The 14,129-nt window shown below is 29.4% G+C and overlaps 1 protein-coding gene and 1 long non-coding RNA gene across 3 annotated transcripts in view; one reads left to right on the top strand and one right to left on the bottom strand.

The window, feature by feature from the left end:
- Positions 1-209: 209 nt before the first annotated feature.
- Positions 210-14,129, bottom strand: part of LOC111689385 — a 36,450-nt gene continuing 22,530 nt past the window's right edge. For both annotated transcript variants that reach the window (XM_046948583.1, XM_046948584.1), the window contains exon 5: positions 210-2,046. In XM_046948583.1, the coding sequence (XP_046804539.1) occupies positions 354-2,046 (1,693 nt within the window). In that variant the 3' untranslated portion in view covers positions 210-353. The remainder of the gene's footprint in view (positions 2,047-14,129) is intronic.
- On the top strand, positions 9,317-11,882 carry LOC124419391. Its single transcript, XR_006940538.1, has 2 exons — positions 9,317-9,550; positions 9,626-11,882. It is a non-coding gene; the product is annotated as an uncharacterized LOC124419391 (long non-coding RNA).

Here is a 14,129-nt window from a genome sequence, read left to right on the forward strand (position 1 = left end):
AAACAAAGAAGTGATTCTGATTTAAATTCTATTACAAATGGCTCGTCTTTTTCAGAAAAAATATATAAATGTATATATTTTTAAATAATAGTAGAATTTACCTTTTTATTTCTTAAAATTAAAATCAGATCAAAATATTTTATGAGGGTAACTTCAGATTTTTGTGTTATAACATAAAACATAATATTTCATGGATATTCATATATATGTGAGTGTATCTTTATTATGCATCTTTTATATTATATTCTTATTATAAAAATCTCAGTAAACTTAAGATGAATATTATATAAAAATGGATTTATAAATCAATTATAAGTTTTTATAAATTTTTATAAATACTTAAGAATATGATATCAAGCTTCAGACTGTGCACTTCGATGTTTAAATTGTTGGCGATGTTTTTTTACTCTTCTAGGAGATTTAAGATTCCGCGAATTATTAGGTGTTCGTAATATGTCAAATTTTGCGTTTAAATTTGCTCTATTTTCGGAAATAACGTTTCGTTCATTTAAATTACGTCGCTTTGTTAAATTATCATCACCTACAATAGATGTTATAAATTGCTTCTGTGGATATTTAGAAGCGTTGCAACGTTGTTTTCTCTTTAATGAACTTGTTGGGGTATTTAAATTAGCACTCTGAATACGTTTAGCGATTGGTGTACTTGTTAATGTTTTTTTTGACTGCACTTCCCCTACAACAACATTATGATCTAATGATACAGTACTTTTAAAACATATTGAATTTTCTAATGCCATTGTGTGTCGAATTGCATTTATTTTTTGATCCATCTGTACCATAGAACGAGGCTCATCACCACCACTGTTTCCTAGTCCATCAAATAATTTGGCTTTAGCCATAACCATACCAGCATTTTGCGCTCTCAATCGGGCAATAGAAGCTCGACCACTGACCTCCTCAATGGCTGGTGTTGATGTCGCAATTCTGTTAACAAAAGGCACTTTACTCGTTGTTGATGGTATAATTGTAGTTTTCAATGGCGTTTTAACATTGCATATCTTTCTGGGTAATGATTTTGGCGGTAACATTGGAGTTTTTTCTGCATCATAATATTTTTTACGAGACACAGGAGTAACATGCTCAACATGAATTTGATTTAAACTTTCATTATTTACTTTGTCGTTTTGGTCTGTAAATTGCATATTACCAAAAAATTCCTCACCAGACATCCATTTCTCATTTTCATTATCGTTGGTCAAAATATTATCCAAAGAATTTGTAAGGCTGTGTTTTTTGGCCAGTGGTAAAGATGATAATTCGCTATAAGATTTAATGTACTGATCATCTATTTTATGTTTTGCGTAAAACAATTTTGTATTTATGTGACTTCTTGCATTTTTATCATATAATTGTGACTCGGATTCATTACATGGTGGAATAAGTTTTGAAGAACGAATATGCCAGCTAGGATTACGTAATACACGAACTTTATCTTCAGATCTTCGACGTATTGTTCCAATTTTTCGAGCACTAGGCGAACGTATTACACGTTGGTCTATTGTTTGCCTTATATTCAAACCTCGACTTAGTCGCTGAGCTAGTTGCTCGGTGGCCGGTGAGGATAAGACTTCTGTTTGGACTACCATTCGTTCATACTGTGTTTGAATATGATCTAATCCGCCCACTTGAACAGAAATAGAGGAGTTGTTTAATGTCGATGTGCGAATGGCACCAAATTCATTTGAAATATGGCTTTCGATGGCTGCAACCCTTTCTTTAATTTCTTCATATTCAAATTTAGACATTTTTATACAATCACTTTCATCTTCTTTACTTTCAGTATCATCAGATTCCCTCGAACAATGATGATTTTGATATTTTTTCTCATCTTCAGTAGTTTCTACATCAAATAAGTAATTGTTGCTCATATAACATTTTTTTTCTGAACCATGTCTATTTTTAGTTTTTGACCACCCGGAACCAACAATACTCCACCTCCTTTCCATTGATGTAACTACTGGGTTTAATGAAATTGTTTTGATTTGACGCCCACCACCCAAACTTAATCGGGATTTTTTTGATTCTCTAAAAAATAATATAAACAGTTAAGTTGATTTAAAATACATGGTCTCGAAAAAAAATTAAACTATGTATGAAATATTTCAGCGAAAAATAGTTTTTCTCTGAAACTACCTATTAAACATTTGATAATTAATATCTTAATGTTTTTTAAGCTCGCACGTAAAGATATGACCACTTTATTACATATCTATGTACCAGCAAAAAGTAGTTTATGAATTTCAATAGTTTTTTCATGCGATTTACAACGACTTTTTTCTAATTACATGTAGCCGTTTGTGGTAACTATTTACCCCTAATGACATCACCGTGTTGAAATAATGACTTAAAATGTTATTGTGTAAGTATATTTTAGCATTTTTACCTCTTTATATGGTAATAAAAGTTTATGCTGGGTATTTTAGTGTCGGCAAATACAATTTAAAAAATTTTTATTTTTTACTCTACACAAAAAAATTAATTATATTTTCAATGGAATAGATCTAATGACAGCAATTAGGGAATTTTCTGTGGAAACATATACAGTGTCTCTCATAAGTATTAGAGTTTAGGTATAATATGAAAAGAAAGAAATTTAATAACATATTTTGTAGTGTCCGACCGAACGTTCGAGTACGGTTCGGTAAAAAGTGAGGTTCGGCCAATGTTCGGTGTTCGGCGAAATTTTAACCGAACACCGAACGCCGAACTTTTTATCTTTATTTACCTAGTTTCGACTATAAATTTTTGATATCATTTGTAACATTGAAATTTTCTAGGTCCTTATTCTCAAATGATCTAGACACGTCTGTCAGTCAGAAAGACTGTCAGTCTCTTAAAAGAACGATAGGATCTAAACTGTTGTTGCAGTTTGATTTGTATTCAAAATGGACAAAATTGGTTTACATTTTGACATGGCCAAAGGTTCGCTTTAGAATATGACTAACGTTCATAACAGGCATAAAAATACTAGTATTTTTATGAAATTATACTTAACTTTCTTATGAAGTAAAACTGTAATTTTACTAATTCGATAAAATTCATTTTGATTTCGATACGAAACGAAATTTTAATCACATTTTATAATTATATGATCATGTATAACAATATTATGATAAATACAAAAATATCATGATGAAATATGTTGACGGTATTTAATCATAATTTTAACCACAACCATGTTTTTTCTATGCGTGCTCATACAAAGAATTATATCATTGTCAAAAAATAGTTTAAAAACCAAAAATAAAAGTATTAAGATACACTCAAACCTCGTTTTATGCGTATTTATTTTATGCGAATTTGAAATAGTGCGGTTTAAAAATTCTAAAATTTTTCTTTGCAAAAAAAATTTTGGTTCACATACATCGAAAAAAATTTCTCAACAAGGTACTACTACTGATTTTTACCAATTCCGGTTCGGATATATAAAGTATCGTTTAAATCCTTGTACACGAAGAAATATTATTTTTTATTTTTAAGAAATTTTAGTTCATTATTTGGAATTTGTATTGTTATTACTTGTTATCTTTATCTTTCACAATTTTTTAATAGTTTCAGTAAAGAATTAAATATTTGTTGATTTTTATGCGATTTTGTTTGACTTTTGATGGAATAATTTGAAATAGTGCGCTTTTTTATTAAAAACCCAATTACTATATTTTGTATGGAGCTAGTGTATCGTTTTGTGCGAATTCGAATTATGCGTTTTTCTGCGGAATGAATTAATCGCATAAAACGAGGTTGAGTGTATATGCATTTCACAAAAATGGTTTGTTATTAGAAATTTATCACTCTCTGGAATTCGGAATTAGTTGATAATTGACCCATTGCTAATTAAAGACCCTCTTCAAAAAATCTTCCGGATGTTCATATTACGGTTTTAAATGTTATAAATTTGTTACTTTTTAATCATAAATGTGTTTTTCATTTAAGAAAAAAGTTCGTGTTCACCGAACTTTAAAATTTACCGAAGTTCGGGTTCGGTGTTCGGTACCGAACGAAATTTGGAGTTCGGTCGGACTCTAATATTTTATATGCAAAATTAATAAATTAATTTGTTAAATTGTCTAGACAGTCCTTAGCTTTGATATCACGCTTTTTAAACTTTAAAAATTCACATTTACATAAATTAATTAACCTTTTTTTAAAGTCTATAAAATTACTGCACAAAAGTATTCGAATTTTTCCTGTATTTCATGTTTGACCATATTTTACGAGACATAAAAATTAGAATCGAATGGTCTTTTTGCTTAAAATTGTTTTAAGAGGTTACTATCAACCGAAAGGATATATTTTTGGCCGATTTTTCCCACAATTTTTGTGCATTTGTACCATCTTTTCATATAATATCATTAAAATTACGATTTTGTGAGTTGAGTCATTTCCAGCTGTACCGCCTGGGAAATAGCAAGAGAAGATATTTATGCACTCATTTCCAGCAATGATTTTTATGCCAATATTTTCAATAACTGTGGTATTTAAGGGGTGTAAAAGGGTTTATATTTTTTTAATAATAATTGCTACTCCTCCACCTCTTCTTTCCTCACGATCATACATGCTATTTTTAAATTTCCATTCATCGGTACAAAAATCTGCAAGCTAGGCTTGTAATTACCTCGAACTGATCAGCACGATATTTACATTTTTCCAAACTTGTGATAAGTTCTAATGTTAAATTTTTTAATTCTTCAAACGAAAAGAGATTATTATTAATGTTGTGGTTATTATTAACATTTTCGTGGTTATTTCTATTAAGACCCCAACTATTTGTTTTGGGAAAACTTTGCTGATTTAACGAATTTGGAAAATTATTGGAATAGTCTGCATTATTATTAAAAGCTAAACCTGTATGTCTTGTTGGTTTATGTCTTTTTGGCTGCGTTCGTTGCCTAAAGGTACGTTCACACCTATCAAATATTTGACGTTTTTTATCAAATATTTGTTGGCTGTAATGTGAACACAAAATATTTTTGAAGAGCAAACAAAATATCAGCTGTTTTTCGTGAAACATTTTTATTTGTCAACCTACAAATATTTTCTTAGTGTGAACACAATGTGAACACCAAACATGAAACATTTTTGTTAAACGTTAAAGAAACTATTTAATAATATTTTTTACGATTTCATAGAAATTTCTGCCTAAAAACAAAAAATTAAATACATTTTTATTTCATAATGTGCTTAAAATGAGTATTTCTATTTTTTGAAGAAACAAAGCCAAACACAATTCAATACAAATAGTAGAAGTTTGTTTGCCCGGTGTTCACATTACAATAAATAATTTCGTAAAGCAATTGACGGATAAAACAGTAAAAAAACCAGATTTTGTTTGCAGGCAACGAGGAACATAACAAGAACAGCTAATGCACAACCAAACCAAAAGCCAAAAATACATGTGTTTATATTTACTAAAAAGCTATATCATTGAATAATAACTTCTATAAATTCTAAAATTTCAACATTTTACCACAAAAAAATACAAATTACATTTCAATACCTTGTGCAAGTGGAAAAGAGATATATAGACTTGCATAAGGTATTGAAATTACATTTCAACACCTTGTACAAGTGGAAAAGAGATATATAGACTTGCATAAGGTATTGAAATTAAATTTCAATGCCTTGTGCAAGTGGAAAAGAGATAGATAGACTTGCACAATGTATTGAAATTACATTTCAATACCTTGTGCAAGTGGAAAAGAGATAGATGGTGGATTTTTACTGTCATGTTGTTGCTATTTAGTATAGTCAATGTAGCGAAAAACCTTGGTTGTTTGGAACGGTTTATAGCGATTTCAAAAAAATCGCTATAAGTCCGGAAATAACCAAATTATAAATAATTTTCATTAAATTACATATCTATAAAATTGAAAATAAGTATGAATGTATAGTCGGGCGTAGCCGACTATATAATACCCTACACCTGTCAGTATGTATGTTAAAAATGGGGATTATTTAAAAAAATAAAGCATTTGGTTTGTTTTTTTTTAACTTTATTTCGGAGTATTTATACCCTACACCACTTTAGTGGGGAGGATATATTGGGTTTGTGCTGATGTTTGTAACATACTTTTGCCGCAACTGCATATTGCTTGCCATACCAAGAACTTTCTGGGAAATTTTGTCTGCTTTTGGGTCCTAAACTTTTCTTCAACATTCCCTCGAGCATCAGCAACTTAAAACTTTTGACCTGGAAGTTGCGAAAAATCTGCCAGAAAATACTTTTCGTACCAAATAGTCCGAGCACTGAGCTAACCGAGCTGCTTTCCTACGGGATGTGTTGGGAACTCTTTTGAAAATGCGTTCTATTTTTTTGGCTTTAAAAACATCATGTGGACCATTCCTTCTACCTGAACCAGGTTTTCTATCAACTGACAAGTTCTCCCGGTACTGTTTAATAACATTGGAAACAGTTTGACGGCAGACCTTTGGATGCTTGGCCAACTTTTTGTAAGACCAATTTGGGTTTAGTTGAAAATATTTAATAATTTCAGTACGCACTTTTTTCTGGTCATTCATTTTAATCAGATTAACAAAAAATTAATATAATTGACATTACACATAATAACTGACATGTTTTTCAAAGGTAACTTGATCAAAAAAAAAAATCAAATAATACTTTGGTTGAAAAATGTAATGAAAAACGTGTGTTAAGAATTTTTCGATCTCACTCCTTAATATTGAAGATGACTTAACTGCCCCTACCAACATTTTTAAGGATAGGGCCATATTTTGCCCTACTCCCCTTTGAGCCCTCTTAAAAAATCTCTTTTTTTGCCAAAAAAAAAAGTAAAAATATTCGGAAATAAAGTTAAAAAACAAACCAAATGCCTTATTTTTTTAAATAATCCCCATTTTTAACATACATACTGTCTGGTGTAGGGTATCATATGGTCGGCTACGCCCGACTATACATTCATACTTGTTTTACTTTTATTTTGGCAAAAAAAGATTTATTTTACAAGAGGGTTCAAAGGGGAGTAGGGCAAAATATGGCTCTATCCTTAAAAATGTTGGTAGGGGCAGTTAAGTCATCTTCAATATTATTTATGTAGAATTTAAAAGTGTTATTAGTGTTTGTAAGTGAATTTTGACCTTTAAGTCATTTTCTGAAGGGGAGTTTGTATGGGGGATAGGGTCAAATGAAGCCCGATCATTACAAAAATCGGTAGTGCTAAAAAAGGCCCTATTTGGGGGGTACGGTTGTATGGGGGCTAGTCGAAATAAAGGACCGATTTTAACCATTTTCAATAGGCTTCGTCTCTGGGCCAAAAGAAGCGTGTGTGCCAAATTTCATCTAATTATCTGCAAAATTGCGTCCTGTACCTTGCGCACAAGGTTTACATGGAGAGCCAGCCAGCCAGACGGACGGACATATTTTAATTGACTCAGAAAATGATTCTAAGCCGATTGGTATACTTGGGTATTAGACGAATATTTTTCTATGTTACAAACATCAACACAAACCCAATATACCCTCCCCACTAAAGTGGTGTAGGGTATAATTATAGAGAATTGTTTATTATTAATATATTTTTATATCCATTAATATAATAAATAATTGTTTAAATAAATTGAGTAATAAATTAATTAATAAAATGAATTTCACAATTAATTACTAAACTATAGACTAGATTATAACCTATAGACTAGACTATAAACAATACTATAAACTAAAGTATAGACAAGACTATAGACTAAACTATAGCTTGAATATAGACTAGACCAGCGGTTCCCCCGGTTTTTACTTCGCGGACACCTTGAGGAATTTATTTAAATTCGCGGACCCCCATACATATTTTGATATCTTATTGTTCTAAATATGTAATTTTTCATCCGAAAATTGTTATAGTCCATAAATCCCAAGATCAAACAGATGTAGATATGTATGTCATTTCTATAAAATATTCCCGTACATTGAGAATAATTAATATTTCAGAGAAGTTTCAATTGCCTGTTTTTGAAGATAGAATGACTTCATTGTTGAAATGTTAACATGATGTTTAATATTATGATCGTGAGATCTTTCACGTTCATTTTTCTTTAAAGTAACGAAAAGGTTTCTTCATCAAATATCGTCGACATGTGCTTAAAGAGTCACGTTGCAAATTTTTTTTGCGATTGCAGACGGGTAATCTGAGTATGTTAGCTAATTTTTCGGGAAAATAATATAAGAAAGTTGAACTCCTTCGATATTGTTGCGAAATGCGTTTATCCGCATAATGACTTGAATTCTTTGCGAAAGTACTGTGAATTTTACTGCATGGTTTTGAATATTTATGCATTTTCTGATGTTAATTTAATAATATTGGTCGACAAAATCAAGTTAAAATCTGTGTATCACGTCGGAATGGAATATTTATATTTAAAATTACCTGGATTAACGTATTGAAGACGAATAAAGAGTCACCTCTGTTTCGGAAATATATTATTTTAGTCCTTCCAAACAAGAACACTTTTGTTTACAATTTGACAAACTTAAATCTGCGATAAGCTTGTCCTTGAATTATGAAAAGGTGGCCTAACTTCATACTCCGAGATAACAGTATCTCTTATTTAATTGTAATTTGGGAACCGTTGGACTAGACTGCAAACTAGACTATAGATGCATATATTATGTAGTATAACTATATATAGTATGTTGTTACCAACCAATAAATAACAAAACAAACAACAAAAATAATAATTATCATTAATTTAAGCAATTGCTTGAATTTCAATTAAATGTCACAACTTTGTTTATAAAAAATAAAATAAAACCAGTCATATAAGCGACTATTTACTTTTTTGTATGAAGTGATAACACTCTTTTTCAGAAAATAAACAAAGAACAGCTGTCATTGACGCTGTTTGATCTTACATTTGGTTTGCAAGATCAAATAATTATTTTACCAAAATGACGTAAATTATTTGACTTTTGGTGTTCACATTGATGAAACAATGAGAAAATATTTATTTGCCAGCAAATCAATTTGTTTTATGAAAATCATCCGCATTGCTGTTTGTTAACATGAAATATTTTATGTTCAGATTCGACAAAGTTTTTTTCAATCGTGTTATATATTAATATTATACACTTTTATTATAAAAATTTAATTTTAAACCTAATAAATATAGTTAAAATTAAAACAAATTGCCAAATTGTTTTTTTTTTTTTGCATGAAAATATACGATATACTGTGGCTGCAAAACATGTGTGTGTTTGAACCAAATTATTTTTGCACTGTTTGATAAAACAATACCATCAAATATTTATTCAAGTCTGAACATGAAATAAATATTGCATTTGTTTGACGCAACTTTATAAATATTTTATAACAAATATTTGGACAAAATATTTTACAGGTCTGAACGTAGCTTAAGTTGCAAGTAAGAAATCCTACTAGGACAATCGGGTGACATTGATTTGTGTGGACCGTTGCAATTAAATCAGATGTACGTAAACTTACTTCCCACGATAACTTCATCCTTGGTGGTGATTTCAATAGTAGGCACAGAAATTGGGGATGTCTGAGAAATAACTGCTGGGGTAATTTATTACAATAAAATCACCACACTCATTATATTGAAATTGTATTTCCTTATATATCCCATCCCATCCGAGGAGACAACCTTCCACGCTGGACTTTTTCATAAATATGTCACAAAATTTTTCAGCAGTAAGGACACTCAATGACCTATCGTCAGACCACCTTCCAATTATTTCTAACGTTAGCTTGATAGTAAATAGAATTGTAAAAAGTTATCCAGAGTTTCGCAAAGCAAGTTGGAAATCGGTTACGAATTATATAAACAGAAATCTTTCCACAACTGTGAATATAAATGACGTATCGCACGAATACCAAATTGATAATATGATAACAAATTTTAATAAAGTCATTTATGACTCTATTGAAGCTTGTGTCCTAAAAAAAACAACCAATAAAAACGGATACCACTATACCAGATAACATAAGGATTCTGATCCAACATCGTAATATCTACAGGAGAAATTGGAAACGTTTCAGGGATATCAACGACCATAACCGAATGACTTAAATAAAAAAATTAGAGTGGAACTAAATAAATTACGAAATCTATCATGGAACAATATGTTATATACTCTAGACAAATCCTCACGCCCATTCTTGAAAATTTCCAAAATTCTTAAGAAGAAAACAAAAAACATTCCTATCCTAAAACACAATGGCGTAGTTTACTATACCCAGCAGGAAAAATGTGACTTACTCGCTCAACAATTTAGTTCAAATCATAACATGTCATCACATCTTAGCGATGCTACAACGATTGCATACGTGAACAACACAGTAAACGTTATAAGAAATACTATTGTTGCACCTAACACAGACTATTTTATTACCACATCTAAAACTGTCGATCTTATAAAACGTTTAAAAAATAAAAAATCTCCTGGTATTAACAACATATGTTTAAAAAAAACTTCCCAAAAAAGGTATAAAATTCCTTACGCTTATTTTTAATTGTTGTCTTAAATTATGTTATTTTCCCCAAATTTGGAAAAACGCCAAAACCATACCAATTGGTAAACCAAATAAACCTGCAGATTCACCATTATCTTATAGACCAATCAGCCTACTTTCAGCTATAAGCAAATTACTTGAGAAAATATTGAAAGAAAAATTAACCACATTTATAGAAGATAAAAATATACTACCTCCACAACAATTTGGATTTAGAAATGAATACAACACTTCACAACCTTTACTGAAAATTAGAAAGTTTGTTAAAAAACAATTTTAAAAATGAAAAATCGACTGGAATGGTTTTATTGGATATTAAATCGGCACAACGGCCTTATTTTCAAATTAAACCAATATAAATTTCCAATCGAAATTGTTAAAATTATTCAAAATTTTTTATATAATAGGTCATTTTCCGTTTTTATGGGTTCAACTTCCTCCCAACTTATTAACATCTCATCTGGATGTCCACAAGGCCTCCCCTATTCTTTACAACATATTTACTGCAGATATTCCAAGTGTACCGAACTGTATTACGTCCATATTTGCAGATGATACATCGATATTCACCGCAGACTTTATATCAGTTGATATAATATCCACTTTAGAAAATGCCCTAGCATCTTTTAATACATATTTTAAAAAATGGAAAATCCTTGTAAATCCTGACAAAACACAGTCTATTTATTTTTCTAGGAAACGTAAACCCTGTTTCCTACCTCAAAGACCATTGCGATTCTTAAATGAAAATATTGACTGGATAAAAAACTAACCTTCAATGATCACATATCATTTACTATAAACAAAATACATAAAATCATAAATATTCTATATCCCCTAATAAATAGGAACTCAAAATTAAACTTAGAAAACAAAAAACTTATAATAAAAGTAATTTTCTATCCTGTAATGTTTTACGCCGCCGCTGTATGGTCGACTACTGCTAATGTTCATATTAGTAAACTACAAGTAACTCAAAACAAGTTACTTAAAATGTTGTACAAGCTACCCTGGCACTATTCCACCCGACGACTACACAGCCTATCTGGCTTTGATCTTGTTTATGAGAAGATAAATAAAATAACCACAAATTTTAACAGAAAATGCGAATTGTCTACGTATTGTCACATTAATGAACTGGTTTCAGCATAATTTTATTCCGCTAACATAATTATTCCTAAGCTTTTCATAAAGGTTTTTTTAATTTTTCCTTTCCATCAATATTAATTAAAACACTTATGTTATAAATATTTTTCCTAATTAACAAAGTAGAAAAGGATTTTAAATTTTCCTAAACTCTTTAGAAATTAAGACTACTGTAAAGCAAACAATTTATAATACCATAATAAAATAATAAATAAATTACGATTTTTGACAACATTTGCCATTTTTTTCTGTTTTTCCAGAGATAAAACCAAAATTTAGTATTGAGATTTAATAGATTCCTTGAGGTGTCTAAAAGTAATAATTTTTGTTATAAGGATATGTTTTCAAACATTCCAAGATATATTTTTGGTTCTTCTGTTTATAATTAAATTATCTGAATCTTAACACCCTTTTCGTACCACTAGGATCGATATTTTCCGACAAAGTTGGCTAGAATAGCGGTATACAACTCTAAAACATGCCTTAACAAAACGTGATCATATACATTATATTTTAGTTTTTACTACTCATAACATTCATGATTATGTTGCCCATTACAACAACACTGTATGTTCAAAATTTTGGGTTTATTTTGATCATAGTAGATAATATTTAAACAGATATCAATATTTTAACATTCAGCGGCCATTGGTTATAAAAAGAATGATTCCACTATATTGAATGGCGTTTCTTCGAGGCATGCTTTGAAGTTGTACACTTCCACAACATACAAAATATGTTATTAAATTTGATTTCTTTTCATATTATACCTAAATTCGAATACTTATGAGAGACACTGTACATATGAAAATTGACTGTAACCTTTGACACCATGTATTAGCCCACAATTTCTGCTGTTAAAATGCTATTACTAAAGCAATTCAGGGTTCTTTAAAACATAAAATTTGCTGTTTATTTGCAGATTAAAAAACCGCGGAATTTATATACAGTGAATCAATTAAGTAATTTGCCTATGTAAAATTTTATAAATTTTATTAATAAACTTTATCTGAACAATTATTTTTAGCAAAATAAGACAATTTCTTTGTTGTATTTTTTAAGGAATATCTTATATTTTAATTATCTACCATAAAAAGTAAAATCGTTATATTAATTAACGAGATTTTTGATAAAATGAGAACGTATTGTTAAAGCAAAATAAAGTATTTTGCTTTTTTAGGTTTTTTGTTCATTTTTTTAATATTGCTAATATTGCTAAATATTAGAATAACATTTTTTAGATATTTTAGTAGTGAAACGACTAAATTTGGACATTTCTTAACCGATTTATTATCCTATATACCTATCAGAATTTATCAATATTTGACTTAACATGAAATCTATCGTTTCTTTCATTAAATTTCGAAAATAATAATAATTTTGAATTGGATACATGATATATTAGATAATCAATGGATTCGGACCTAGAAAAAATGTTTTGTGAGGTATAAATCTATATATTATAACAAAAATAATCCGGGTTTTTGGTCATTTTGCATTGATAAACAAAAACTACATTACGGAAACTCCATCTATTTGGGTAGTATTGTGTAAATTTTATTTAGAATTGTATAATATTGATTCTTATTCAATAAATCTAACACTAAGTACCATCCTAGCCACTCTAAGTATGGGGACATCACCATATACCATTATAGAACTATTAAATGCAAAAATCTTGAACCTTACATTTTAAATTCCTTATTTTATGAATAAGATACAGTAGGCGTATTTGGATCTGGATAGTTATTCTTGATTTGGGTTCTAAATATATATAAGTGTATGTATTAGGTGAAAAATATTGCTTTTGTTGACGTTACGGTATGATAACCCTCTATTTTAAAATATATAAATTAGGTATTTTTCCTGTACATCACGACAGTTCACTTTACATTGGTTCCAAGCAACCTATGATTTTGAAAAAGAAAAATCAGGAGTCCAATAGTTTTCCTTGGATACAAGTCTCCCCCCTTTGGCAGTTTAAGATTTTGAAAGAGCACTCAGTGCGTTTTTTCTAATAATTCTTTGGATTATTTCATCTATTACTCTATTTGATATTTTTATTATATTTTATTGACTTGTTCCAGAAATCTAAACTAATTTTTTATATTGAAATTGCCTCATTATTATCCTTTAAACATTTTAAGGCAAATAACATCACATTTTCACCCAATGAGGATATGATCTTTACAAATCGCAATTGAAAAATACTTAACACTCTTCCTTTTTACAATAAAACAATAAATTCCAAAAATAATTAAAAAATAATTTGAAAACCCCAATGAAATTAACCGGAATTCTTAATATGCAAAATACTTTATTGACATGCAAATTCTGATGAAAAATAATAAAATGCAACAACAAATGTACCATATTTTGTATTTTAATATTTTTTCTAATTTTTCCCATTTTACACAATCTCTATTTTTAATTGGAAAACATATATTTACTTTTTACCTGTTTTTTCGAATTTTATTTATG

This window comes from Lucilia cuprina, chromosome 4, assembly GCF_022045245.1.
Source record: "Lucilia cuprina isolate Lc7/37 chromosome 4, ASM2204524v1, whole genome shotgun sequence".
Classification (NCBI taxonomy): domain Eukaryota; kingdom Metazoa; phylum Arthropoda; class Insecta; order Diptera; family Calliphoridae; genus Lucilia; species Lucilia cuprina.